Source organism: Rhinoderma darwinii, chromosome 2 (assembly GCF_050947455.1).
Source record: "Rhinoderma darwinii isolate aRhiDar2 chromosome 2, aRhiDar2.hap1, whole genome shotgun sequence".
Classification (NCBI taxonomy): Eukaryota; Metazoa; Chordata; class Amphibia; order Anura; family Rhinodermatidae; genus Rhinoderma; species Rhinoderma darwinii.
The window spans coordinates 430,060,995-430,088,457 of record NC_134688.1 but is presented as its reverse complement, the minus strand read 5'-3'; the positions used below and the strand labels follow the sequence as shown (position 1 = coordinate 430,088,457).

The window sequence follows — 27,463 nt, the reverse complement described above, 5'->3', positions numbered from 1 at the left end:
TAGTCCTTAATTTACCCATTAGACGTCTATGAGGGACAGTGTCAAATGCCTTTGCAAAGTCCAAAAACACTATATCCACAGCGGCCCCTCTGTCTAGGCTTCTGCTTACCTCTTCATAAAAACAAATCAGGTTGGTTTGACAACTTCTGTCCTTAGTAAAACCGTGCTGGCTGTCACTTATAATACTATTTATTGTCACATAATTCTGTATATAGTCCCTCAATAGCCCCTCAAACATTTTCCCCACAATTGATGTTAAGCTTACTGGTCTATAATTACCCGGCGAAGACCTAGATCCCTTTTTGAAAATAGGCACCACATTTGCCCTGCGCCAGTCCCTTGGCACTATACCAGTCACTAGAGAATCTCTAAATATTATGAAGAGGGGGACAGAAATAACTGAACTAAGCTCCTTAAGAACTCTAGGGTGTAGCCCATCTGGTCCCGGGGCCTTGTGTACGTTTATTTTATTTAATTTAGCTTGCACCATATCTACATTCATCCAATTAAGTATATCAACTGATATACTGGATGGGAAACACATTCGTGTGAAGAAGCCACCTCACTCAGGGTCCCTATACTTCAATTACAAGCAGTATTTCTCGGTAGTGCTGTTGGTCTTGGCTGACAGCGACTACCAGTTTGTAATTGTAGATATAGGGGCCTATGGGAGCTCTGGTAATGCATCTTTAGGGCTTCCAGAATGGATCAATGGCTTCAATCCAACCAGCTCACCCTTCCTGAACCAAGAAATTTGCTGGGATCTTTCTGAGCCTACAGGACCATTTGTCATCGTGGCTGATGAAGGCTTTGGACTATCCCCCCATGTGATGCATCCATTCCCCAGACATGGCTTGGATGACCGGAGGCGCATTTCTAACTATCGCCTTATGCATGGGAGGCGGTATGTGGAATGCTCCTTTGGAATTCTGAGCAGCAAGTGGCGGGTGTTGCAGTCCTCTATGCAGAGGAGTCCAGATCATGTGACACTGGTTATCCAAGCCAATGTCATCCTCCACAACTTTTGCTGGATTCACGATTCTGTTTTGGACGGAGAGCTGCAGCAAAACATGCCTACATCAACTATTCCTCTGGAATTGAGCCAGTATGGAAAATCTGTAGCGTCAGAACTGACAATCCAGGAAATCTATGCTGACTATTTTCTGTCACCTGATTGAGCGGTTCCATGGCAGATGGATGAAATTCGGTAGAACTATTGGTTCAGGACTATTGAGTTTATATTTTTCTAGTTTTGTTTGTTTTGTTTATAGTTAGGTTAGGGACTCACAAGAGAATGAGGACCCTTGACGTCGGTTGTATGCTTAAAGTCTTTCTGCATACAATACTTTTTTGATAAATTTCCACATCTCATTTATTTGTAAAAATTTTAATAGTATTGTATGCAGAAATTGTAACGAATACCTCATTATCCATTGTGAAAGTAAAGAACAATGTGAAAAAAATAATTTAACAAAAGAATTATCATAAATAAAATTTGTTAAAACGTGTATTATTTTACCTGTGTGTGCGTATTCCCCTATGTAATATGAACCACACATGGCGTTTTGACTACTTATAACCTAACCACTTGACATTTTGTGAGTATGTGAACGTTTGGTGTTCTGGGTCACTGACCTACAGCTATCATATCCTGATGACCTATACTGTGGATAGGTTAGGGAAAATGTGGGAGGTGGGATCCTCCAGCTCACCAGTCCTGTGGAATCAATTTTGGATGCGCACGGATCCTTATGGCGGCACACAAATTGGTAGACGCAAAAAGGAAAAGACGAAGACTTCCAACTTTATTGAATTTCTTTTAAAAAATTTCAGCTTCAAATGGGGTTGGTTGCAAAACAGTGAGCCTACACGTTTCAGACGTATTCCGCGTCCTTACTCATGGCCTGTTCATTCCCCTATGTAATATGAACCACACATGGCGTTTTGACTACTGATAACCTATCCACTTGACATTTTGTCAGTATATGAACGTCTGGTGTTCTGGGTCACTGACTACAGCTATCATATCCTGATGACCTATAATGTGGATAGTATTTAAAAAATTAACCATGCCTTGGCAACCCCTACACAAATGAGATTACATTACAATCACATACCCAAAAGAAGATATACATACACACCATCAAATTGATTAAAGAAATGTACAAAAATGATTTTCAAAAATAACTTTATGTAGCAAACGTGTACTTAAAAACTGTACAAAACAACAATTATTATATAACATGATTATTTAACATGATTATAAATCATAAAATTCATGGCTACTAGAGATAGCAGGTGATGTAGTGCTGGTATTAGTATGTGCCAAACTATGTCCATGTTGAGGGGGGTGACACGGAGAAAACCGTGCATATGGCGCATGCTGTGAGTACATGACTCGGTCCTGAAAAAACATGGGCTGTGAACTGTCCTGTAGGTATGGCCTCTGCTGGCTGGGCCTAGTTGGTGGTAGGGTTGGCGCTTGTGCTCCCTCACAAACGCCTCTAAAATATTCAACAGCCTGCACCAGCCGATGCGGATTACCTGGCGAGGAGAACATCTCAACCACCCCCAGGAGTGTACTCTGGCATCTAATCTGCCTCTCCGGTGTGACCCTCTTCAGAAAATGAGCCAGGCTGCGGCAGAAGATGTCCTCCTGGCTGTCAGGGATCCAGCTACGTAGATGTTCCAACACCTGTTGGTCTATCTGGGTGAGAGTATTCGGAATGGCATATGTGGGTGCCACATTACACACCCTGATACGCCCAGGTGATCTGGAGGGTGGTGTGTTCAACACTGCTGTAGTACTGACAGAAGAAGAGGTGTCTGATGCGGACTCTGGCATGCTGGTCGGTGTGGAGTCAGTGGTTGTCAGCATTTGGGGCTCCAAAGGCACAGCTACAAACTTTGTCTCATCAGAGCCCACCTCTGAGTGCACAAGATTCTCCCTTGTTCTATGTAATAAAATAATTAAATCAAGTCAATTCCAAAGTGTATACATTATACATACAATGCACAGTGCAAAAGCAGATGGAGGGAAGTGTGCTAGGTAACAGACGATCCCCTGGTACCTAGCATACATCCATCCATACATCATCATGGACCCTAACTACATACAATATACATTGCAGAAGTAGACGCATGGAAGTGTGCTAGGTATCAGATGAACCCCTGGTACCTAGCATAGATCACTAAACAATTATATGAAATGTGTACTTACGGGCCAACCTCCATTACAACAGTCAAAAACTGCAGCTGCTGGGAATATAGATATGGCCGTTTGGCCTTACGACCATCCCCACACTTTCCCTTGTCTTTGAGCTCCCGACGGAACTGGTCCCGGCATGAATTCCACCGGGTTTTAATGTAGTCCACTATAAAATAAAAATCATTATTTCATTAACAAACAACATACATGCAAAATTTGGCTCATAGGTAATGCTTGATACTTACAGAGACTTTTTCGCTGTGACCATGTCGCCTGCTTCCAATCCCCTGCATGGAGCTCCTCTACTATTTCTCCCCATGCACGGTCTTTCCGATTGCGATTCTGGTAAACATCCTGCCTTTTATCCCAAATGCATGGGCGGTCATGCACCATGGTGATAAGTTTCTCAATCTGCACTGCAGAGAGATACATCCTTGTCTGAAGCCTGAAGTGTAATGAGGTAAAAAAGTTGTTTGTTCAGAGAAGTGTCTGGACTTCTGGAAAACTCCCTAGTGTCGCTAGGTAACTGTCCGCAAGTATGGCTACACACAGACGACAAGCCGTTGGTAATCAGCAATTTCCACCGTCCCATAGACTTCCATTGTAGAGTGCGGGCCGCAATTGCGGATCTTATAATGACATGTCCTGAGTTTTTGCGGTACCAATTTGCGGCCCCAGCACGGATCTGTAAAAATCACGGTCGTGTGAATGGGGCCATTGAAATGAATAGGACCGTAATACAGCCACGAAAATGCAGCCGCAAAACCACTGTCGTGTGCATGACGCCTGAGTGGAGAAACCTTTTTTGGTAAGATTTAGTAAAATTTGGTTGCTGGGATTATTACAACAGGGGACTACCATAGAACATGATGGTCCTAAACGGTATATTTTGACTTACAAGACTTACATCACAACAAAGTGCAGTAGGGACTATGTTACAGATGTGGGTTCCCTTTTACATTGGTGGTGAACTCTAAAGCAGGGTTAGATACATTTTATCCATGTCTAGGAACAAGCAATGCCCGGTCCACACAGACCAGTTGAAGGGACGATTGATGCACATTTAATATAAAAAACATCCATTACTTGGGGTTGTGAGAGTCTAGCCCTAAGGTGGCCATATACATTAGATATGTCAGCTGAACCCACCGACTTTGGCAGGACTGGTTGACCATCTAATGTGTACAGCTGTGTCCTGACTAGGGATGTCACGATACCAGAATTTGGACTTCGATACCGATACTTCGTGTAGTATTGCAATTTCGATACCAATTCGATACTTTGCCAACAGTAATAAAAATAAAAAAAAGTTCTTCCGTTTTCTGATGTGAGGCGCGTGGTGTGATGATGAATTTAACCTCCACGTGCCTCACATTAATAGTAATTAACCCCATCATGTTTCTCAGTCATAATGGGTTAATGTGTAGGGTACATGATGTGGTTAATTACTATTAATGTGAGGCACATGGAGGTTAAATTCATCACACGTTGTGGATTACATTAATAAGTGATATTAAGCAGTTTTTATTTAATTTTTTTACAGCGTACACATCATAAATGATTTTAAAAAAATTGTTGTGCAGGTTATTACGGCCGCGCCAATACCGAATGTGTGTATATTTTATGTATTGAGACTTGTCTTAATGTTTATTGTAAAAAACGTGTATGTGTATTTTTTTTTTATTTAACATTACTTTATGTTTTTATTTCATTTTTTTAAACTTTAATGTACTGGTATATATCTATATACGCATAGTACACAGGCAGTTGTTAGGAAATACCTAAGTATGCCCTAACCACAGGAAATATGCTAGGACAGCCCTGGGGTCCTTCAATGGACACTGGGCTGTCTGCCCATATATGGTATGTCCCTCAATCGCGTCACAGGAATTCCCTGTGACGCGATCCAAGGGGCATCCCCCCTTCGCATTTCCCCCTGAATGCTGCAGTCAGCTTTGATCGCAGAATTCAGGGGAATAGCGGCGGAGATGAGAGGTTTCTCTGATCTCCACCAGCGGGGCTGCGGCTGTGTAATACAAGCATTGCCCCGCTCCTGACAGGAAGTGCGTGCGTGGTCAGCATGAGGAGATGCGGCCAGCGCTGCACTAATGAGCGGCGGTTCAGGCACGGAGGACAGAACATGGGGGTGTTTTGTGGTGCGCCCGCCATGTTCTGTTGTGTCATTAGTGCAGCATCGCATCATCCTGACCCCACGCACTTGTTATCAGGACTCAGGAGCGCGGCAATGACTGTATTACACAGCCGCAGCCCCGCTCTCATAAATTCATGTGTTACTATACTGAGCTGTGCGGCCGCACAGCTAAGTATCGAAATACATGAAATAACGGTATCGAACCGTTTGGGGATGCAGAGTATCGAAACAGTATCGAAGTTTCAATGCATCGTGCATCCCTAGTCCCGACTCTCCCCCGCTGGGAGATGTTGGGGAGCGAAGGGTCGGAATATTGAATTTCAACATGCCTGATCCTTTTGTTGATTATTAGATAAGCCACTGCCAGACGAGTCTGGCAGTGGCTTTCTCCCTGAGAACAATGCATGCTCGGCCAAGCCGAACTTGCATTTGTATAAGGAAGTCGAGAGAAATAGCTATTGGCGAACAAGTGTTTGGCCGACAGCAAACTAAAATGTATGGCCGGACTTACACATCACTTAAAGAGAACCTTGCACCTGCCCATACATGTGCAGCTGAGTGCAGCATATAAGAGGCAGGGCTGTACGAACCATGTCTCACTATAATTTTTTTCCTTATTTTTCTCCGTTATTTAGATATCGGTGCCGTTATATTTGGCACCCGATATTTAAAGAGGCTCTGTCACCAGATTTTGCAACCCCTATCTGCTATTGCAGCAGATAGGCGCTGCAATGTAGATTACAGTAACGTTTTTATTTTTAAAAAACGAGCATTTTTGGCCAAGTTATGACCATTTTTGTAGTTATGCAAATGAGGCTTTCAAAAGTCCAAGTGGGTGTGTTTAAAAGTAAAAGTCCAAGTGGGCGTGTATTATGTGCGTACATCGGGGCGTTTTTAATACTTTTACTAGCTGGGCGTTCTGATGAGAAGTATCACCCACTTCTCTTCAGAACGCCCAGCTTCTGGCAGTGCAGAAACAGCGTGTTCTCGAGAGATCACGCTGTGACGTCACTCACAGGTCCTGCATCGTGTCAGACGAGCGAGGACACCGGCACCAGAGGCTACAGTTGATTCTGCAGCAGCATCGGCGTTAGCAGGTAAGTCGATGTAGCTACTTACCTGCAAATGCTGATGCTGCTGCAGAATCAACTGTAGCCTCTGGTGCCGGTGTCCTCGCTCGTCTGACACGATGCAGGACCTGTGAGTGACGTCACAGCGTGATCTCTCGAGAACACGCTGTGTCTGCACTGCCAGAAGCTGGGCGTTCTGAAGAGAAGTGGATGATACTTTTCATCAGAGCGCCCAGCTAGTAAAAGTATTAAAAACGCCCCGATGTACGCACATAATACACGCCCACTTGGACTTTTACTTTTCAACACACCCACTTGGACTTTTGAAAGCCTCATTTGCATAACTACAAAAACGGTCATAACTTGGCCAAAAATGCTCGTTTTTTAAAAATAAAAACGTTACTGTAATCTACATTGCAGCGCCTATTTGCTGCAATAGCAGATAGGGGTTGCAAAATCTGGTGACAGAGCCTCTTTAAATAACCCCCTAAACTGTCAATGGGGCCTGTAATTGGCAAGGGGGCATGTAACATCGCTGTGACACTGTCCAATCAGCTACGGACAGTGCCACAGCAAGAGCTGGAGAGAGGAGAGCAAGAGCGTGTGTGCGCACGCGCGCAGCTCCGCCACCAACACGGAACAGAAGAGAAGAATGTGAATTCTTCTTCTTTTGTTAAATAGCGGCGGGAGTATCTTCGGCAGCGGAGTTGTGCGCACATGCGTGCGGGCGCACTCTCACTCTTCAGCTCTCGGCAGACAACACTGTGTAATCTCTCATGAGAGATCACACAGTCTTGTTCAGCTTTTCTGCCGAGAGCTGAACAGTGAGAGCGTGCATGCTCGCACAGCTCTGAGCTCCATGTGCACACGCTCTCCTCTCTCCAGCTCTTGCTGTGATACTGTATGTAGCCGATTGGACAGTGTCACAATGATGTTACACGCCCCATCGATAGTTCAGGGTGTTATTTAAATATTGGGGGGGGCCACATATAACGCCACCGATTTCTAAATAACACAGGAGGATAGGAAAAATATTTAAAGTGTTCCAGGGTTTGTGCAGCCCTCCCCATTACATGCTGCACTCAGCTGCACATGTATGGGCAGGTGAAAGGTTCTCTTTAAGGTTGTTGTGTAGACTTCATGTAAAAATGTAATAAATACAGATTACACATAAAGTCGGAATCTGATTAAATTCTTACCTAATTTCCAATTTACCAGCATCTTGCAGCTGAGGGTTTCTGCTTTCCCAAATGGAGTCTGAATGAGATTATAACCAAGAAACAATGGCTAAAGCATTTCATATATCTGAATATGTAGATAAAAGTATTCAACATATGCGTATAAATATGTATTAGCTTTTTAGATATGACTACAACAATTTTATAAAATTATTTTCCATGTTAAAACCTTTAGCAGTTGAGATCCATGATTTACGGATTACAGGAGAAAAACAGTCAAAATGTTCTCCTGATCTGTCACAGAAAATGCCACTGATCTCCGACTACTAATTTTCCAGAGTGAAGATTTCTACAGGAGGCTGAATCTTTTTGGCACTGCTCAGAGATTTGTTACAGAAAATATAACACAACATTCTTAGTAAACTACCATTGCTTTAAATGGACCTTTTCTTAAAGGAGTTCTTCACTTTGGAGAATCCTTACTTGATAGAAATGCCCCTTGACAATAAGCTGATCACAAAGAGTCTTCCTGCTGAAACCCCAAATGATCAGCTGTAGGGGAAACCTGCCAGTAAGTCTCAGTAATATCAGGCAGATGTGGCAGTAATATCCCGGCAGTGCCACCAGAGTTGGAAATTAAGTACTGCACATTTCTCACCCAAATCAATGGCTTGTCTGAGTAAGGCTATGTTCACACCTGTGTCGGTGTTCCGTTCTTCTGCTCGGTCAAAGAACAAGGGAATAACGGAAGCAACGGTTCCATTGCACAACAGACACGGTTGACTTTAATGGGTTATGTCGGGGTGTCCGTGATTTCACTGGCGACAATAACGCAGCATGTTGCGCTATTGTCTTCGGTAAGCTCAACCAGATCTGCGACGGTGGCCCCTAACTGAGCCTGCAACACAAATGTGACCGAGGCCTAATGCAGATGCTCTTTGTAACCACTTTGGCCAAGAGATAAAGCTCCTAAACAGAGGATCACTCTCTATTAAAGAGGTTCTGTCACCACATTATAGGTGCCCAATCTTCTACATAATGTGATCGGCGCTGTAATGTAGAGTAAAGCAGTGTTTATTATTTAGAAAACGATACATTTTGATGGAGTTATGACCTATTTTAGATTTATGCTAATGACTTTCTTAATAGACAACTGGGCGTGTTTTTACTTTTAGACCAAGTGGGCGTTGTGGAGAGAAGTGTATGACGCTGACCAATCAGCGTCATACCCTTCTCTCCATTCATTTACTCAGCACATAGTGATCTTGCTAGATCATGATGTGCAGTCACATACTCACACATTAACTTTACTGAAGTGTCTTGACGGTGAATAGACATAGCTTCCAGCCAGGACACGATGTCTATTCCCAGTCTCGACACTTCGGTAACGTTTGTGTGGGACTTAATGACAGCAAGCGAGATCTCATGAGATCACGCTGTAAATGACAGCTTACAGCGTGATCTCACGAGATTACGCTGGCTGTGCTGTAAGTCCCACACAAACGTTACCGAAGTGTCAGGATTGTGAACAGACATTGCGTCCTGGCTGGAAGTGATGTCTTTTCACTCTCAAGACACTTCAGTAAAGTTAATGTGTGAGTATGTGACTGCACATCATGATCTAGCAAGATCACTATGTGCTGAGTAAATGAATGGAGAGAAGTGTATGACGCTGATTGGTCAGCGTCATACACTTCTCTCCACAAGCCCACTTGGTCAAAAAGTAAAAACACGCCCAGTTGTCTATTAAGAAAGTCATTAACATAAATCTAAAATAGGTCATAACTCCGTCAAAATTGATTGTTTTTCTAAATAAAAAACACTGCTGTAATCTAAATTACAGCGCCGATCATATTATGTAGAAGATAGGCCACTTATATTGTGGTGACAGAACCTCTTTAACTCTGAATTCTCTAATAGGGTATATTAAAATCTGCTTTCTGAAGTAGATAAATCCTTGAGCTGGCAAGAGAGCAAATGAGATAGAAAGAGACATGGTACGGCGCTGAATCCCACCCACACTACAGCAAAAGAGCCTTAAAACTGGCTAGCTTATAAAATAATGAAAGAAATCGATTTAAAAGTTTCTTTATTGATTATTAGCATTAGCTGCCTTAATATGTGAATATCGGTACTTATCAAGCTAGCACACCCCATCGCCTTCCCCTGTAACGTGATTGTGGGTTGAGCACAGTTGACATGGTCTGCCATATCGGCAGAAACATGACTGGGGCCGGAGCAGTTAAGTAATTTCTATTCATGGTTCAAACATTGGAGTCATGTTCACAGCTCTTCAATAAGTGCATTAAAACCCTAATTCACCTGAAGGCATGGAAGGTAGGTGAAGACTTTCATGAACAAGATGAGTCCCATCAGAAGTCAATTCTTTGATCTGAGGAACTGAGGTGAGTGGCTGTCTATTCCTTTTCTTCTGGTTGAAGATGGATACGGGTAGACAACCTGTAGAAGGAAGAAAAGTTTGGATTTGTATTTCAACCACCTGCGGGCTATTGAAAATTTCTGGATTTGTGTAGTTTATTAATTGTATAAAGTTCTGCAACTGTAATGCTACCCACCCATACAAATTAGGTACATTTTGGCAAATCTTTCTGATTTCGGTAGGATCAGTCAACAATCTAATGTCTACGGTGGCAGCAGGACTATCCAGTCAGACGTAGGAACAAAGAAGATTGGTTATGTTGGATTTCAACATGCCCAATCCCTCTGTTCTGCCAGGAAATAAGCCTTCGCCAGAGGTGTCTCAAAGCTGCTTGTCTCCCTCTTCCTTATTAACCCCTTAAGGACGCAGCCTTGTTTTGGCCTTAAGGCTCAGAGCCCATTTTTCAAATCTGACATATTTCACTTTATGTGGTAATAACGTTGGAATGCTTAAACCTACCCAAGCGATTTTGAGATTGTTTTCTCGTGACACATTGGGCTTCATGTTCGTAGTAAAATTTGGTCGATATATTCAGTGTTTATTGGTGAAAAATTGCAAAATTTAGAGAAAATTTTGAAAAAATTGCATTTTTCAGAATTTAAATGCATCTGCTTGTAAAACAGACGGTTATACCACCCAAAATAGTTACTAGTTCACATTTCCCATATGTCTACTTTAGATTGGCATCGTTTTTTGAACATTCTTTTATTTTTCTTGGACGTTACAAGGCTTAGAACATAAACAGCAATTTCTCATATTTTTAAGAAAATTTCAAAAGCCTTTTTTTTAAGGTACCTCTTGAGTTCTGAAGTGGCTTTGTGGGGCCTATGTCTTAGAAACCCTGATAAAACACCGCATTTTAAAAACTAGACCCCTCAAAGTATTCAAAACAGCAGTTAGAAAGTTTTTTAACCCTTCAGGCATTTCACAGGAATTAAAGCAAAGTGGAGGTGAAATTTGCAAATTTCATTTTTCTTGCTGAATTTCAATTTTATTCATTTTTTTTTCTGTAACAAAGAAGGTTTTACCAGAGAAATACTACTAAATATGTATTGTCCAGATTCTGCAGTTTTTAGAAATGTCCCACATGTGGCCCTACTGCGCTCGTGGACTAAAACACAAGCCCTAGAAGCAAAGAAGCACCTAGTGCATTCTGAGGCCTCTTTTTTATTAGAATATATTTTAGGCAGCATGCCAGGTTTGAAGAGGTGTTGAGGTGTCAAAACAGTGGGAATCCCCCAATAGTGACCCCATTTTGGAAACTACACCCCTCAAGGAATTCATTTAGGGTTGGTGTTACCATTTTGACCGCACAGTTTTTTCACAGCACGTATTTGAATTGGGCTCTGAAATGAAAAAAATGTCATTTTTTCAAATAAAATGTCATTTGTGATCAAAATTTCTTATTTTCACAGGGAACAAAATACCCCATTTTGTTGCCCAATTTGTCCTGAGTGCGGCAATACCCCATTTGTGGGAATAAACTGCCGTTTGGGCCCATGGGATGGCTCAGAAGGAAAGGAGCGCTATATGTTTGTTGGAGTCCAGATTTTGTTGGATTGGCTTTCGGGTGCCATGTCGCATTTGCAGAGCCCCAGAGGTATCAAAGCAATGGAAACCCACCAGAAGTGACCCCATTTTGGAAACTACACCCCTCAAGGAATTCATTTATGGGTAATGTGACCATTTAGACTCCATAGTTTCTTCACAGAACTTATTTGAATTGGGCTGGGAATTAAAAAAATATATATTTTTTCCAATAATATGTCATTTTAGCTCAAAAATTCTTATTTGCACAAGAAATAAAATACTCCATTTTGTTGCCCAATTTGTCCTGAGTGCGGCAATACCCCATTTGTGGTGATAAACTGCCGTTTGGGCCCATGGGAGGGCTCAGAAGGAAAGGAGCGCTATATGTTTGTTGGAGTCCAGATTTTGTTGGATTGGTTTTCGGGTGCCATGTCGCATTTGCAGAGCCCCAGAGGTATCAAAGCAATAGAAACCCACCACAAATGACCCCATTTTGGAAACTACACCCCTCAAGGAATTCATTTCTGGGTGTTGTGACCATTTTGACCCCATAGTTTTTTCACAGAACTTATTTGAATTGGGCTGGGAATGAAAACAAAATTATTTTTTTCAAATAATATGTAGTTTTGGCTGAAAATTTCTTATTTTCACAAGAAACAAAATACCCCATTCTGTTGCGCAATTTGTTCTGAGTGCCGCAATCCCCCATTTGTTGTGATAAACTGCCGTTTGGGCCCATGGGAGGGCTCAGAAGGAAAGGACCACCATTTGGCCTACTGGGGATTTTCTAGTGCGAAGTCATGTATGCAGAAGCCCCTGAGGTACCAGTACAGTTGAAACCCGCAAGAAGTGACCCCGTTTTAAAAACTACACCCTTAAGGCATTCATCTAGAGGTGTAGTGAGCATTTTGACCGGAGACCTACACCCCATAAACTGTAATGTGCGTTCTCCCGGGTATGGCAATACCCTACATGTGGCTGTTATCAGCTGCCTGGACACACAACAGGGCCCAGAGGGGAAAGACGAGGGGGGATAAGCTGTGCGGAGTGCATCAGGGTAAGTAAAATTGGGGTAAATTATAAACCAAGGGATGTATGATAAATTTTAAAACACTTTCATACAGAGCTCTGGTTATTCGGGACACGTGTCACATTGATATATTGTGTCATCCATTATCGCCCTCTTATAGCAGACTTTGCACCTCTTTTGACTTTTTCCCTTCTTGCCAGTTTGGGGAACTTCTCCTGGAAAGTGTTGCCGCCTTGGTACGATGCGTGTGGCCCCGCTTCCAGAAGTACTGGGTGCCCCCCCTTCTTGGTCCCTAAAGATTAGGTTCTTGATAATCACCTCTTGAAATTCCAGGAAAGTTCCCGTCTGGCCTGCACATCGACGTAGCATGTACGCATTGTACAATGCCATCTGTATGATGTGCCCGGCCAGCTTCTTATACCACACCGCATGGCGCTGTAGGGCTTCAGGGCTTGATCTTACAAGTCCATCCCTCCCATGTACCTATTGTAGTCCAGGATGCAGTCTGGTTTGGGGGTGGCCTTTCCTTCATATATCCTAAACCTGTAGGTATACCCTGATGCACTCTCACAGCTTATACATCTTCACGCCATACCTTGCCCTCTTACCCGGCAGGTACTCGCGAAATTGAACCCTCCCTTTAAAATGTACCAGGGACTCATCAATAGAAATACACTTCTCGGGGGTGTATGCTTGGGAAAACCGGGCACTGAAACGGTTTAATAGGGGTCTCCGTTTATACAAACGGTCAAAACTGGGGTCATCTCGGGGTGGGCACGGCTCATTATCAGTATAATGTAAGAAGCGAAGTATTGCCTCATTTATTTATTTTTTTAGGTTCCAGTTCAGTTCTGAAGTTGCTTTGAGGGGCCCATATATTAGAAACCCCTATCAAATACCCCATTTTAGAAACTAGACCCCTCAAAGTATTCACAACAGCATTTAGAAAGTTTATGAACCCTTTAGGTGTTTCACAAAAATTTAGAGCAAAGTAGAGGTGAAATTTACATATTTTTTTTTGACTGAAAATCCTCTTTATACCATTTTTTTTATAACACAAAAGGATTTATCAGAGAAACGCAACTCAATATGTATTGCCCAGATTCTGTAGTTTTGAGAAATATCCCACATGTGGCCCTAGTGCGGTAATGGACTGAAGCACCGGCCTCCGAAGCAAAGGAGCACCTAGTGGATTTTGAAGCCTCTTTTTTATTAGGCACCATGTCCGGTTTGAAGAGGTCTTGTGGTGCCAAAACATTGGGAACCCCCCAAAAGTGACCCCAATTTGTAAACTACACCCCTTGAGGAATCCATTGTAGTTTTCTTGGGGTGCATGCGGCTTTTTGATCAGTTTTTATTCTATTTTTAGGTGGCGTGGTGACTAAAAAAACGCAATTGTACTATTGTTTTTTTTTTCGTTTTTTTTTACAGCGTTCACCGTGCGCCATAAATGACATATTCACTTTATTCTGCGGGGCGATACGATTACGGCGATACCAGATGTTTATAGTTTTTTTTTATGTCTTATGGCGTTTGCACAATAAAATACGTTTTGTAAACAATCATTCACTTTTTGTGTTACCTTATTCTAAGAGCCAGAACTGTTTTATTTTTCAATCAATAAAGCCGTGCGAGGACTTATTTTTTGCGTAATGAACTGTAGTTTCGATCAGGACCATTTTTAGGTACATGCGACTTTTTGATCTCTTTTTATTCCATTTTTTGGGAGGTGAAGTGACCAAACAATTGTGATTCTGGTACGGTTTATTATTATTCTCTTTTACGGCGTTCACCGTGCAGGATAAATAACTAAATAATTTTGTAGTTCAGGTCGTTACGGACGCGGCGATACCAATTATGTATAGTTTATTTGTTTGTTTATATATTTTTATTAATAATAAAGGACTGATAAGGGAAAAGGGGGGATTTTTACTTTTATTACTTTTAAATCTTTTATTTTCTTATTTTTACACATCTTTTTTTAACTTTTTTTTTTACTTTATTACTTTGTCCCATTAGGGGACATGAGGGCAGGAGGCCCTGATCGCTATTCTAATACACTGCACTACATGCGTAGTGCAGTGTATTAGAACTGTCAGCTACTCACTGACAGCAAGCATAGTGGGTCCTGACGTTGTCAGGACCCACTAGGCTTCCGTCTATGGCATAGCCGGACGCCATTGTTTGGTGTCCGGTTGCCATAGTCACCATCGCCGGCCGCTATCGCGTAGCAGGCCGGCGATGGCAGCTTAACCCCTAAAAAGCCGCGATCTCTATAGAACGCGGCTTTTAAGGGGTTAATCAGCGGGGACACAGCGATCGGTCCCCGCTGTAGGAGCTGTGACAGCTGCTGAACAAGACAGCAGCGTCACAGCTCCTGTATGTGTCGGGAGGACGGCCGAAACGGCCGTTACTCCCGAGACGTACTATTACAGCATGGAGCGCGAACGATACAGCTGCCATGACGTAATAGTACGTCAAGGAGCGGGAAGGGGTTAAATAAACATTCCCACTTGGCTGATCTCAGTGAGTGTGCATGTTTAGTGTGCACTGGTGTGTCTGGCCCATATACTATAACCTCAGGCCCCATGCACACGAAGATAAAAACGCCCATAATCTTCTATTGGCCACGGGTAACTTCCCGTTTGCTTACGGGAAGGTGGAGGGCTGTTTAAAAATATAGAACATGTCCTATTTCAGGCCGTAATTACGGCACAGGCCCATAAACGTCTATGGGGCTCCCGTAATTACGGATGGCTACGTGTGTGCACCCGTAATTACGGGAGCGTTGCTAGGTGACGTCAGGGGATTCCCCTGTCTGCAGGCTCATGCCTAATTTGAATTTTTGAATAATTAGAAACATTAGAAATCTATATTGTGAGTGTCGTGCATGGTAGTCACTGTCCGGTGGTAGTCACTGTCCAGGGTGCTGAAAGAGTTAAACGATCAATGCTGGATAGAGAGAGGGGGCTGCACTGATCGGCAGTAACTCTTTCAGCCCCCTGGACAGTGACTACCACCGGACAGTGAGTACCATGCGCGGCGCTCACAATATAGATTTCTAAGGTTTCCTTCAAAAACCTGCAACAAAAAAGTTTATACTTACCCAGAACTCCCTGCTTCTTCCTCCAGTCCGGCCTCCTGGGATAACGTTTCATCCCATGTGACCGCTGCAGCCAATCACAGGCTGCAGTGGTCACATGGACTGCCACGTCATCCAGGGAGGTCGGACTGGATGTCAAAAGAGGGACGCGTTACCAAGACAACGGCCAGGGTACGTATGAACTTCTTTTTCTTTCTATCGCTGCGTTTCGCTGCGGAAACTTTGCCAGAAAGGGCTGCCCCTTCTCTCTATCCAGCACTGATCAGCAGCCTCTTCTCTCTATCAGTGCTGGATAGAGAGAAGGGGCTGCCGATTAGTGCAGTGCAATATCTCTCTACGTGTAAAGAGAAACAGAGAAAACGGGTCCGTAAACACGGGTGGAATACGGGTGACTACAGACCCGTATTTACGGGCACGGGTCCGTAAATACGGGTTAAAAACGTGTGACAAAGGACCCGTATTTACGGGAGAGAAAACATACGGTCATGTGCATGGGGCCTCAGACTGTTGTACAGAGTTGTGTGACGTACCTTCAAGCTGCTACCACCATACACATTAGATTAGGGATGTCACAATACCAAAATTTGGACTTCGATACCGATACTTCGTGTAGTATTGCGATACTCGATACTAAAATAATACTTTTGCGAACAATAATAAAAAATTTAAAATTTCAACCATTTTCTGATGTGAGGCACGTGGTGTGATTAATTTTTAACCTCCATGTGCCTCACATTGATAGTAATTAATTCCATCATGTTTCTCAGTCATAATGGACAACATTGGGTAATGTGAGGCACATGGAGGTTCAAAATTCATAATACCTTGTTACATTAACCCCTTCCCGCTTTGGCCACTTTTGACCTTCCCGACAGAGCCTCATTTTTCAAATCTGACATGTTTCACTTTATGTGGTAATAACGTCGGAATGCTTTTACCTAGCCAAGCGATTCTGAGATTGTTTTCTCGTGACACATTGGACTTTATGTTACTGGCAAAATTTGCTCTATATGTTCAGTATTTAATTGTGAAAACCGCCAAAATTTAGCCAAAAATTGCAAAAATTAGCATTTTTCTCCAATGAAATTCTTTTTATTGAGAGTTTTTCAAAGTTATACAAAAATAAACAAGACATTAACATTGGAAATATTAAATTTTACAAATTTATGAGGTCGCAAAAAGCATAGATTTAAAGTTAATCTAAAAATCAGTATACACATGCATGCATTAGAAACATACTGGGTACATGATGAGATAATCATAGTGTCAGTAATTAATAATGTAACCAGAGTTGAACTTCCGTAAATTTAATTTTGCTATTTTTCACCTATCCAATGTTGAAAAGAATAAGTAAACATAAAACATACAAACAAACATAGAATCCCTGCTCTAGGATTTAGAATATACATATAGACCCTAATAAGCTTCTATAAGGTCTTTCTATAAAGGAAGCTGTGAACCATTAAAAACAAGCCATTTAGACCATTTGTAAGCAAATTCCTGTGTCTTATGTAATCTTGTGAAAATTAAATGTTCCATAATACAATTGTACTGAACCTTATACAAGATTTCTGCTTTAGTCGGGATAGAAGAGCTTTTCCATCTCTGAGCAATACTTGTTCTCACTACAGTTAGTACATGAGCCATAACCGTGCTATTCTCAATGCCTATATCCTCTCATTTCAAGGAAAGCAGTGCTACTTCCGGTCCCCAAGGAACCGATTATGCTGGTTAACATTTGTTGTATCTCTGCCCAAAACGGAACAATGACATCACAACTCCACCAGACATGTAATAATGAGCCAATAGAAGCGTTACATCGCCAACAGATATAGGACACAGTAGGAAACATTTTGGATAGGCGGTATGGAGTTATGTACCATCTATAAAGCAATTTTCGAGAGGCTTCCAAGTGATTTACACAGTGGGATGACTTAGGACAAATTTTAAACGCCGCCTCCCACTGTTCAGTACTATATGTACCTCCCAATTCCAACTCCCATTTTTGTATGAAATTAAGGGTAGGCAGAGAAGTTTCATCCTGATGAATTGCCTCGTATGCTTTAGATATTCCTTTAGTTATTAACTTAGGGCTATAAAAGTATTTTTCATAATTAGAAGTGGGGGCATTAACTGTAAACTTAACAGTGGAAAGAAAATGTCTCAACTGAAAATATTTATAAAGATCCTTAGGGTTTAGATCATATTTATAAGAAATTATAGAATAGGGTAACAATAAATTGTTATCGTGTAATACTTCCAGTGACCCAATACCTTTAGTGGTCCAGTCTGAAAAAATTTAATTAGGTATATAACGTTGCACCATAGCTAAGGAAACCATACTACGTCTAAGAGGAAGAATAGAGGCATTATTAGACACACCTTTCCAAATCTGAATAGATGCTTTAATTGTAGGGGATAGTTTACCCAATATGCGTTCCCCCATCCTCGCAGAACCCAACACATCCTTTAAGTCTGAACTGTGTAATATATGCGCTTCTAACTCCACCCAACGCTTATTTTTATCATATAACCACCAGTTTTAATTGATCCAGACTGAGCTAACCGGCCAAAATTTGCATTTTTCTCCATTTAAATGTTTCTGCTTGTAAGACAGGCAGTTATACCACGCAAAATTGTTGCTAATTAACATCCCCCATAGGTCTACTTTATGTTTGCATTGTTTTTTGAACATCCTTTTATTTTTCTAAGACGTTACAAGGCTTTGAACTTCAGCAGCAATTTCTCACATTAAAAGAAAATGTAGGTTTAGCTAATTTTTTCTCATTTCCAAAAGGACTGAAGGAGAAAAAGCACCGCAAAATTTATAAAGCAATTTCTCCCGAGTAAAACAATACCCCACATGTGGTAATAAACGGCTGTTTGGACACACGGCAGGGCTTAGAAGGGAAAGAGCGCTATTTGGCTTTTGCGTTCACATTTAGCAGGAATGGTTTGCGGAGGCCATGTCACATTTACGAAGTCCCTGAGGGGACAAAACAATGAAAACGCCCAAAAAGTGACTCCATTTAGGAAACTATACCTCTTGAGGAATCCATCTAGGGGTGTAGTGAGTATTTTGACCCCAGAGGTGTTTCATAGAATTTATTAGAATTGGGCAGTGAAAATAAAAACATTCCTTTTTCTTCAATAAGACTTAGCTTTAGCTCGAAATTTTTCATTTTCTCAACAAATAAAGGAAAAAAAGAACCCAACATTTGTAAAGCAATTTCTCCCGAGTACGGCAATACCCCATATGTGGTCATAAACTGCTGTTTGGGCATACGGCAGTGCTCAGAAGGGAAGGAGCGCCATTTGTAGTGCAGATTTTGCCGGATTGGTTTCTGGGTGCCTTTGGGACCAAAAAAGTGGAAACCCCCCAGAAGTGACCCCATTTTGGAAACTACACCCCTAAATGCAAATATGAAATGGGATATTTTCCATAGATATGCCAATATGTGGTGCCCAGCTTGTGCCACCATAACAAGACAGCTCTCTAATTATTATGCTGTTTCCCGGTTTTATAAACACCCTACATGTGGCCCTAATCTTTTTCCTGGACATTCGACCAGGCTCAGGAGTGAGAGAGTACCATGTAAAATTGAGGCCTAATTTGGCGATTTACAAAGTATTGGTTCACAATTGCAGATGCTCTGATGTGAAATAATAAAAGAAACTGCTGAGAAGTGACCCCATTTTGGAAACTGCACCCCTCAAGGCATTTATTAAGAGGTGTAGTGAGCATTTTCACCCCACAGGTCTTTTCCATAAATTAATGCGCTGCAGATGGTGCACAGTAAAAATTTAAATTTTTCCCTAGATATGCCATTTCAGTGGCAAATATGTCATGCCCAGCTTGTGCCACTGGAGACACACACCCCAAAAATTGTTAAAATGGTTCTCCCGGGTATGGCGATGCCATATATGTGGAAGGAAACTGCTGTTTGGGCACACTGTAGGGTTCAGAGTGGAGGGAGCGCGATTTGGCTTTTGGAGAGAGGATTTTGGTTGGTAGTAGATTTGTTTGAGTATTGCTGGTGTTTCCGTTTATAATGTGGGGGTACATGTAAGCTGGGCAGAGTACATCAGGGGCATAGTCAGCTGGTATAATAATGGGGTAAAAAAACAATAAAATTATCCATAGGTGTGTGTTACGCTGTGAAACAATCCTTTCTGCACAGGCCGGTGTCGCACTGATAAATGGCGTCCTTTTTTATGCCCATTTTGGTCCACACTCCGCACCTTTGCAGTTTGGAGAATTTTGCTGGGAAAGTATTGTCCTGGTATAATACGGGCACCCTCGCTTCTAGCAGATATGTTTGGGCCCTCGTCTTCCTGGTTCAATAATTTAAGGCCTTGATAAATCGCCTCTTGAAACAGAAGAAATGTTCCCCTCGGGCCGGCACAACTGCATATTTTTTATTTCCTGACTTATTGGAGCCTTAACTAATTTTATTTTTTCATAGACTTAGTGGTATGAGGGCTGTTATTTTGCGGGATGAGCTGTAGTTATTATTGGTATCATTTTGGGGTACATGCGACTTTTTGATCCCCTTTTATCTTATTTTTTGAGAGGCAAGGTAACCAAAAAAACGCAATTCTGGCATAATTTTTTTATACAGCATTCACCACGCGTTATAAATTACATGTTACCTTTATTCTGCGGGTCAGTACGATTCCGGCGATATCTAATTTATAGAACTTTTTTATGTTTTGCAACATTTTGCCCAATAAAATTACTTTTGTAAAAAGAATGTATTTTTTCTGTCGCCAAGTTGTGAGAACCATAACTTTTTGGTCGACTGAGCTGTATGAGGGCTTGTTTTTTGCATAGTGTTTTAGGTACCATTTTTGGATACATGCGACTTTTTGATCACTTTTTATTCCAATATTTGTAGGGTAATGTTACCAAAAAACAGAAACTCTGGTATAGTTTTTTACGAGTTTTTTTTACGCTGTTCACCGCGTGCAATAAATAATATAATATTTTTATACCTCAGGTTGTTACAGTCGCGGCGATACCAAATACGTATGGTTTATTATTATTTTTTAATAATAAAGGACTTGATAAGAGGAAAAGGGTGATTGTGTTTTATTTTATTACTTTAAACTTTTATTGTTTTCAAAATTTTATTTTTTTCACTTTTTTTTCAAGTCCCACTAAGGGACTTGAAGGTCCAACTGTAAAATTTATTTTTTTCTGATACATTGCGCTACCAACGTAGTGCAATGTATTAGATCTGTCAGTTATTCACTGACAGCATGCCGATTAGGTTTCGCCTCCCGGCAGGGCCTAATCAGCTCCCGTAATGGCAGAGGAGGCCATTGTGTCTCCTGTTGCCATAGCAGCAGTTGCCAGTCCTGATTGGCTGTCAGGGCTGGTGATCTGCTAGAAACCGCTAATATGCAGCGATCGCTGCATCAAAGGGGTTAATGGCAGGGATCGGAGCTATCTCCGGTTCCTGCCATTACAGGTGGATGTCAGCTGTAACATACAGCTGACTTCCACCGGATCAGCTCCTGAGCCAGCGCCATCTTGCCGGCGGCTACGGAAGCCGATCAGGCTCCGCCGCCTAGCGGGTCCTTACCGGCTTTCGTGCTAGGCAGACCTGGAGGCCAGTATTAGGCCTCCGGTTGCCATTGAAGCCACCGGAACCCTGGCAATTTCATTGCTGGGGTTCCTATGAAATGCAATCGCACCTTAAATGCAGCGATCGCGTTTAAGCGCTGCATTTAAGGGGTTAATGGCAGGGATCAAAGCTAATTTCGGTCCCCGCCATTACAGCCGGATGTCAGCGGTAAGATACCGCTGACATTCGGCGATGATGGCACCAGCTCAGCTTCTGAGTCGGTGCCAAGCATTTGGCATATCGATACGGCAAAATGAGGGAAGCACTGGCATTCCATGGCGTACCCATATGTCAAATGTCGGGAAGGGGTTAATAAGTGAAAGAAAGCAGTTTTTTATTTTATAACAGCATAAACATAAATTACGCTATAAATGTGTTATTATGGTCACGACAAAACCGAATGTGTATATTTTATGTCTTGAGACTTATTTTAATGTTTATTGTAATGTGTGTTGTTTTTTTATTTAACATTACTTTATTTTTTACTTTTTTATTTTTAAACTTCAATGTACTGGCATATATCTATATACTGATAGTACACAGGCAGTTGTTAGGACATACCTAAGTATGCCCTAACAGGAAATATGGTCAGATAGTCCTGGGGTCCTTCAATGGACCGGTATGGCCCTCGGAAATTCCTGTGACGTGATCCAAAGGGAATCCCCCTTCTCATTTTCGCCTAAATGCTGCAGTCAGCTTTGATCGCAGCATTCAGGGGAATAGCGGCGGAGGTCAGAGGTTTCTCTGATCTCCGCCGTTAGAGCGGGTAAGTGTAATTCAACCATTGCCCCGCTCCTGACAACAAGTGCGCGTATGGTCAGCATGAGGTGATGCGACCAGCGCTGCACAAATGAGCGGCGGCGCGGGCATCGAAGACAGAACATGGGGGTGTTTTGCAGTGCGCCCGCCATGTTCTCTCTTCAGTGCCGGCCGCATCACATAATGCTGACCGAACGCGCACTTCTCAGGAGCGGGGCAATGGCTGTATTACACAGTCGCAGCCCCGCTCTCATACATTCATGTATTACTATACTAAGCTGTGCGGCCGCACAGCTTAGTATTGAAATACATGAAATAACGGTATCGAACCAGTATCGAAGTTTCGATGCATTGTGCATCCCTAAATTAGATCATCAGCAGGTTTTGCTAACATTAGAAAATCCGTCATACAGGCACATGTTGCAATTATCATGCCCCATGCAACTCTGTGACTTGGAAGAAATGACGTTACCACTGTAGTGCTATGTTCCCACGCAGCGGAATTGCTGCAGATTTTCCACATTACCAATTTTTGCTCAGTAGAGCGGCAGCAAAGTGGATACGATTTAATAAATCTCATCCACAGACTACGGAAAAATCCACATTATGTCAATTTATGATGCGAATTGGTTGCACATTTCTTGCAGATTTTCCTCATTCAGTCAATGTGGAAGTGAAAATCTGAAATAAATGGCAAATGTTACTTTTTTGTGCTCCCGTAGCTACACGTCCCTGCTCCTCCGGCCCGTCTGTGTTGAGCCGGTCTCCTGGGATGACATTTTTTCCATTGGACCACGGCAGCTAATCCCGGGCTGTAGCTTCACAGGGGACAAGATCCCAGGAGGCCGGCTTTACAGAGGCAGCCGAGGGAGCAGGGTGGTGGCGTAACAAGCGCAGCAGGGGTGGTATATGGTATGTTTTTATTTTATCCCCTATTCTTCGAAGTGGCAAATATGAGATTTGTTGCGGACTTTCTGACAGAATTCCCTGCGGATTCTGACCCCTGTGAACGTAACCTAAACGTGCTGTCACATTCGTCAATGTCGTTTTCCACATAAGCGACAGCGATGACTATGACAAAACCTTCTCGATACATTCCCACATAGACGAGTAAACCTGCGGCCATTCCGCAGCAATATCCACGTGCGTTACAAGCAGATTTTACTGATGATTTCTTTCCATACATCCGTGCTGAAAATCAGTGACAAATCTGCAACATAATTGACAAGCTCATCCGCATGTATTGTGCTCTGCTGAGGACTGCACTTGGCCTTACAATGGTGAGGTAAAAATAATCATCTACAAGGTGATGTTACCAATATACATGCAGACAGGTTACTACTCCGGACAAAATCATCCGATATAACAAATGTGGGTGGAATAAAAATCACTTTCCAATTAAATAAAGAAATGCAGGAGTGAAGACAGCGCTGTATCACCATCATCATGCGCAGAAACACTGCAGAAACAATGCCGGTGATCTCCACACAGAGTCTTCTATCTGCTGCTCCGCATCTAGTAACACCCACAAGGAAACCGCGGTCGTCGTCTCCGCACATAGAGCAGTACGGCGGCCGTCCATATACTGGGCGTCCCGGTGTTATTCTTCCTCACAGAAAATACGTCGCCCCCGTATTAGATACACCGCGGTGTGCTCCTCACCTGGCAGACTTCTTTTCATCTTGGCCACAGATTGCAATGTCCCGCGTCAGCTCTTCCCGCCAAAGTCGCGCCCGTAGCAGACAGGGGGTGGGGCGTATATCACGCAGGCGGAGGACAAAGGCTCCGCCCACCTGCCTGGCTTCTCTGTGTCCCATATGAGGGCAGTTGTGGCAGGCACCATATGAGGGCAGCTGTGGCAGGCGCCATATGAGGGCAGCTGTGGCAAGCACCACATGGGGGCAGTTGTGGCAGGCACCATATGAGGGCAGTTATGGCAGGCACCGTATGAGGGCAGATGTGGCAGGCACCGTATGAGGGCAGTTGTGGCAGGCACCACATGGGGCAGTTGTGGCAGGCACCATATTAGGGCAGTTGTGGCAGGCACCATATGAGGGCAGTTGTGGCAGGCACCACATGGGGGCAGTTGTGGCAGGCACCATATTAGGGCAGCTGTGGCAAGCACCATATGAGGGCAGCTGTGGCAGGCACCATATGAGGGCAGTTGTGGCAGGCACCATATGAGGGCAGCTGTGGTAGGCACCATATGAGGGCAGTTGTGGCAGGAACCATATGAGGGCAGCTGTGGCAGGCACCGTACGAGGGCAGCTGTGGCAGGCACCGTACGAGGGCAGCTGTGGCAGGCACCATATAAGTGCAGTTATGGCAGGTACCATATGAGGGCAGTTGTGGCAGGCACCGTATGAGGGCAAGATTGGCTGCTGCGGTCAGGTAAAGTATATACGTGGCATCCGCGCTGCAGGAGCGGCGGAGACCACCGGAACGTCCGTGCTAAAGGGGCAGTGGGATTTAAAAGGTGAATAATCTTTTTTTTTTCGTTTATAACATTGACTGCGGTTACTTAAAGTTTTTTACTGGTATTTATTAAGGCCGGTGAACAACTTTTACCGACACCGGTTTCTTAAAGTGGATACCAGCCGGGCCAGTGACTTACCAGCCGGTTGGCAACCATAGTTACATGTCTGACATAAGTGTAAATGATACGTGACCCACACACGCAGGGGAATGGCTGATTATTTTTTATTAAGGTACATTAGTAAATTGCATCATTTATAAATACAGTGAAGCCTCCCCAAAAGACCAGCCCTTATTTATTTACTTTTGTTGTTCATATATATATCACCAGCATATTTCGCAGCGCTGTACAGACGTTGTCATCACTCACTGTTCACATTGGTGCTCACAATCTAAATTCCCAATCAGTGTAATGTTGGAGCGTGGGAGGAAATCGGGGAGCCGGAGGAAAGTTCTGCGAACATGGGGAGAACATACAAACTCCATGTAGATGTTGTCCTTGGTCAGATTCAGAACTCGAGCGCTACCAAAATGGTGCCAATAAAAACTACAGCCCGTCCCGCAGAAAAATAAGTCCTCACACCGCTCAATAGACAGAAAAATAAAAGTTATGACTCTCAGAATAAGGTGACACAAAACAAATTTTATTTTTAACAATTAGTTTTTTCCTTGTAAAAGTAGCAGAACATAAAACAAACGATAACAATTTGGTATCACCGTAATCAGATTTGCCCGCAGCATAAAAGTAACAAATAGTTTTTACTGCACGGTGAACGCCGTAAAAACTAAACCCAAAAAACAATGTAGGAATCACAGTTGTTTTCCCATTTTACCCCACAAAATAAGTTTCCAGTGTCGAGTACATTGTATGGTACAATAAATATTTGTATCGTAATCTATCCGCTGGTCAGCTTCAGATAGGGCTGGCCTTAGGTTGGATGGAGCCCTGTGCGGGACTCTTGCTGCCCTCTACAAACCAAAAATTAACCACATATATAGACACGCACATACTAGAAGATATATACTGCACATACATAAAGGCAGATATTTAGGCAAACAGTCAAATATATATACACACATTCTGGAATATATACATACATACAGTAAATATATAGACACACACAACACACAGGCATATAAATACACAGGAACTATACTGTGGGAGTAAGTGACAGCACCACGTGATCTCACTCCCCCAGTAACTTTACCGGCGTGTCGGGAGAATGAAAAGACATCGCCTCCGGCCAGGAGGCGATGTATTTTCATTCTCCCAACACTCTGGGAGTATGTGAGAACACGCAGCGAGATCACGCTGTGCTGTGAGTACAGCTGAACATGAATGGAGAGAAGTGTATGACGCTGATTGGTCACTGATTTGTCAGCGTCATACACTTCTCTTTACAACGCCCACTTGGTGAAAAGTAAAAAAACGCCCAGTTAGTCATTAAGAACAAATTTGCATAACACTTAAAATGCTCATAACTTTGTCAAAAATAAACGTTTATTTAAAAAAAACATATTACTTATGTACATTAAAGCGCCTATTAGATTAGATAGAGCAGGGGTCTCAAGCACGCGGCCCGCGGGACACAGAGCCGCTAGTATCGGCTTTGCTCCGATACTCTGGAATTGCCTGACATCGCTGTCCACATATGAACAGCGATGTCTGGGGCTTCCCCAGAGCTGGAGTCCCGGGCAGAGCGCTAGTACAGGCTCTGCTCCGGGACTCTGTGGAATTCCCTGACATCGCTGCCCGTATGTGGACAGTGTGTCAGGGACTTCCCCAGAGCGGAGTCCCGGGCAGAGTGCTAGTATCGGCTCTGCTCCGGGACGCTGCGGAATTCCCTGACATAGCTGCCCATATATGGACAGTGTGTCAGGGTCTTCCCCAGAGCGGAGTCCCGGGCAGAGTGCTAGTATCGGCTCTGCTCCGGGACTCTGTGGAATTCCCTGACATCGCTGCCCATATGTGGACAGTGTGTCAGGGTCTTCCCCAGAGCGGAGTCCCGGGCAGAGCGCTAGTATCGGCTCTGCTCCGGGACGCTGCGGAATTCTCTGACATAGCTGCCCATATATGGACAGTGTGTCAGGGTCTTCCCCAGAGCGGAGTCCCGGGCAGAGCGCTAATATCGGCTCTGCTCCGGGACTCTGTGGAATTCCCTGACATCGCTGCCCATATATGGACAGTGTGTCAGGGTCTTCCCCAGAGCGGAGTCCCGAGCAGAGCGCTGGTGTCGGCTCTGCTCCGGGACTCTGTGGAATTCCCTGACATCGCTGCCCATATATGGACAGTGTGTCAGGGTCTTCCCCAGAGCGGAGTCCCGAGCAGAGCGCTGGTGTCGGCTCTGCTCCGGTTCTCTCTGGAATTCCCTGACATCGCTGTCCTCATATGAACAGCGATGTCTGGGGCTTCCCCAGAGCCGGAGTCCCGGGCAGAGCGCTAATACAGGCTCTGCTCTGGGACTCTGTGGAATTCCCTGACATCGCTGCCCATATGTGGACAGTGTGTCAGGGTCTTCCCCAGAGCGGAGTCCCGGGCAGAGCGCTAGTATCGGCTCTGCTCCGGGACGCTGCGGAATTCTCTGACATCGCTGCCCATATGTGGACAGTGTGTCAGGGTCTTCCCCAGAGCGGAGTCCCGGGCAGAGCGCTAGTATCGGCTCTGCTCCGGGACGCTGCGGAATTCTCTGACATAGCTGCCCATATATGGACAGTGTGTCAGGGTCTTCCCCAGAGCGGAGTCCCGGGCAGAGCGCTAGTATCGGCTCTGCTCCGGGACGCTGCGGAATTCTCTGACATAGCTGCCCATATATGGACAGTGTGTCAGGGTCTTCCCCAGAGCGGAGTCCCGGGCAGAGCGCTAATATCGGCTCTGCTCCGGGACTCTG

General features: G+C 43.6%; 1 protein-coding gene across 3 annotated transcripts in view; it reads right to left on the bottom strand.

The window, feature by feature from the left end:
* The window catches only part of SPATA22 (spermatogenesis associated 22), a 57,905-nt gene extending 33,973 nt beyond the window's left edge, over nt 1-23,932 (bottom strand). The window contains exons 1-6 of one of the 3 annotated variants that reach the window (XM_075854396.1): nt 23,763-23,878; nt 9,931-10,068; nt 7,630-7,687; nt 3,454-3,653; nt 3,221-3,374; nt 2,206-2,954 (exon numbers count right to left, since the gene is read on the bottom strand). In XM_075854396.1, the coding sequence (XP_075710511.1) occupies nt 2,261-2,954; nt 3,221-3,374; nt 3,454-3,653; nt 7,630-7,687; nt 9,931-10,068; nt 23,763-23,781 (1,263 nt within the window). In that variant the 5' untranslated portion in view covers nt 23,782-23,878 and the 3' untranslated portion in view covers nt 2,206-2,260. Of the gene's footprint in view, nt 1-2,205; nt 2,955-3,220; nt 3,375-3,453; nt 3,654-7,629; nt 7,688-9,930; nt 10,069-23,762 lie in introns of those variants that run through there. The other 2 variants (XM_075854397.1, XM_075854398.1) reach the window with 2 other exon arrangements.
* Nucleotides 23,933-27,463: the final 3,531 nt, after the last annotated feature.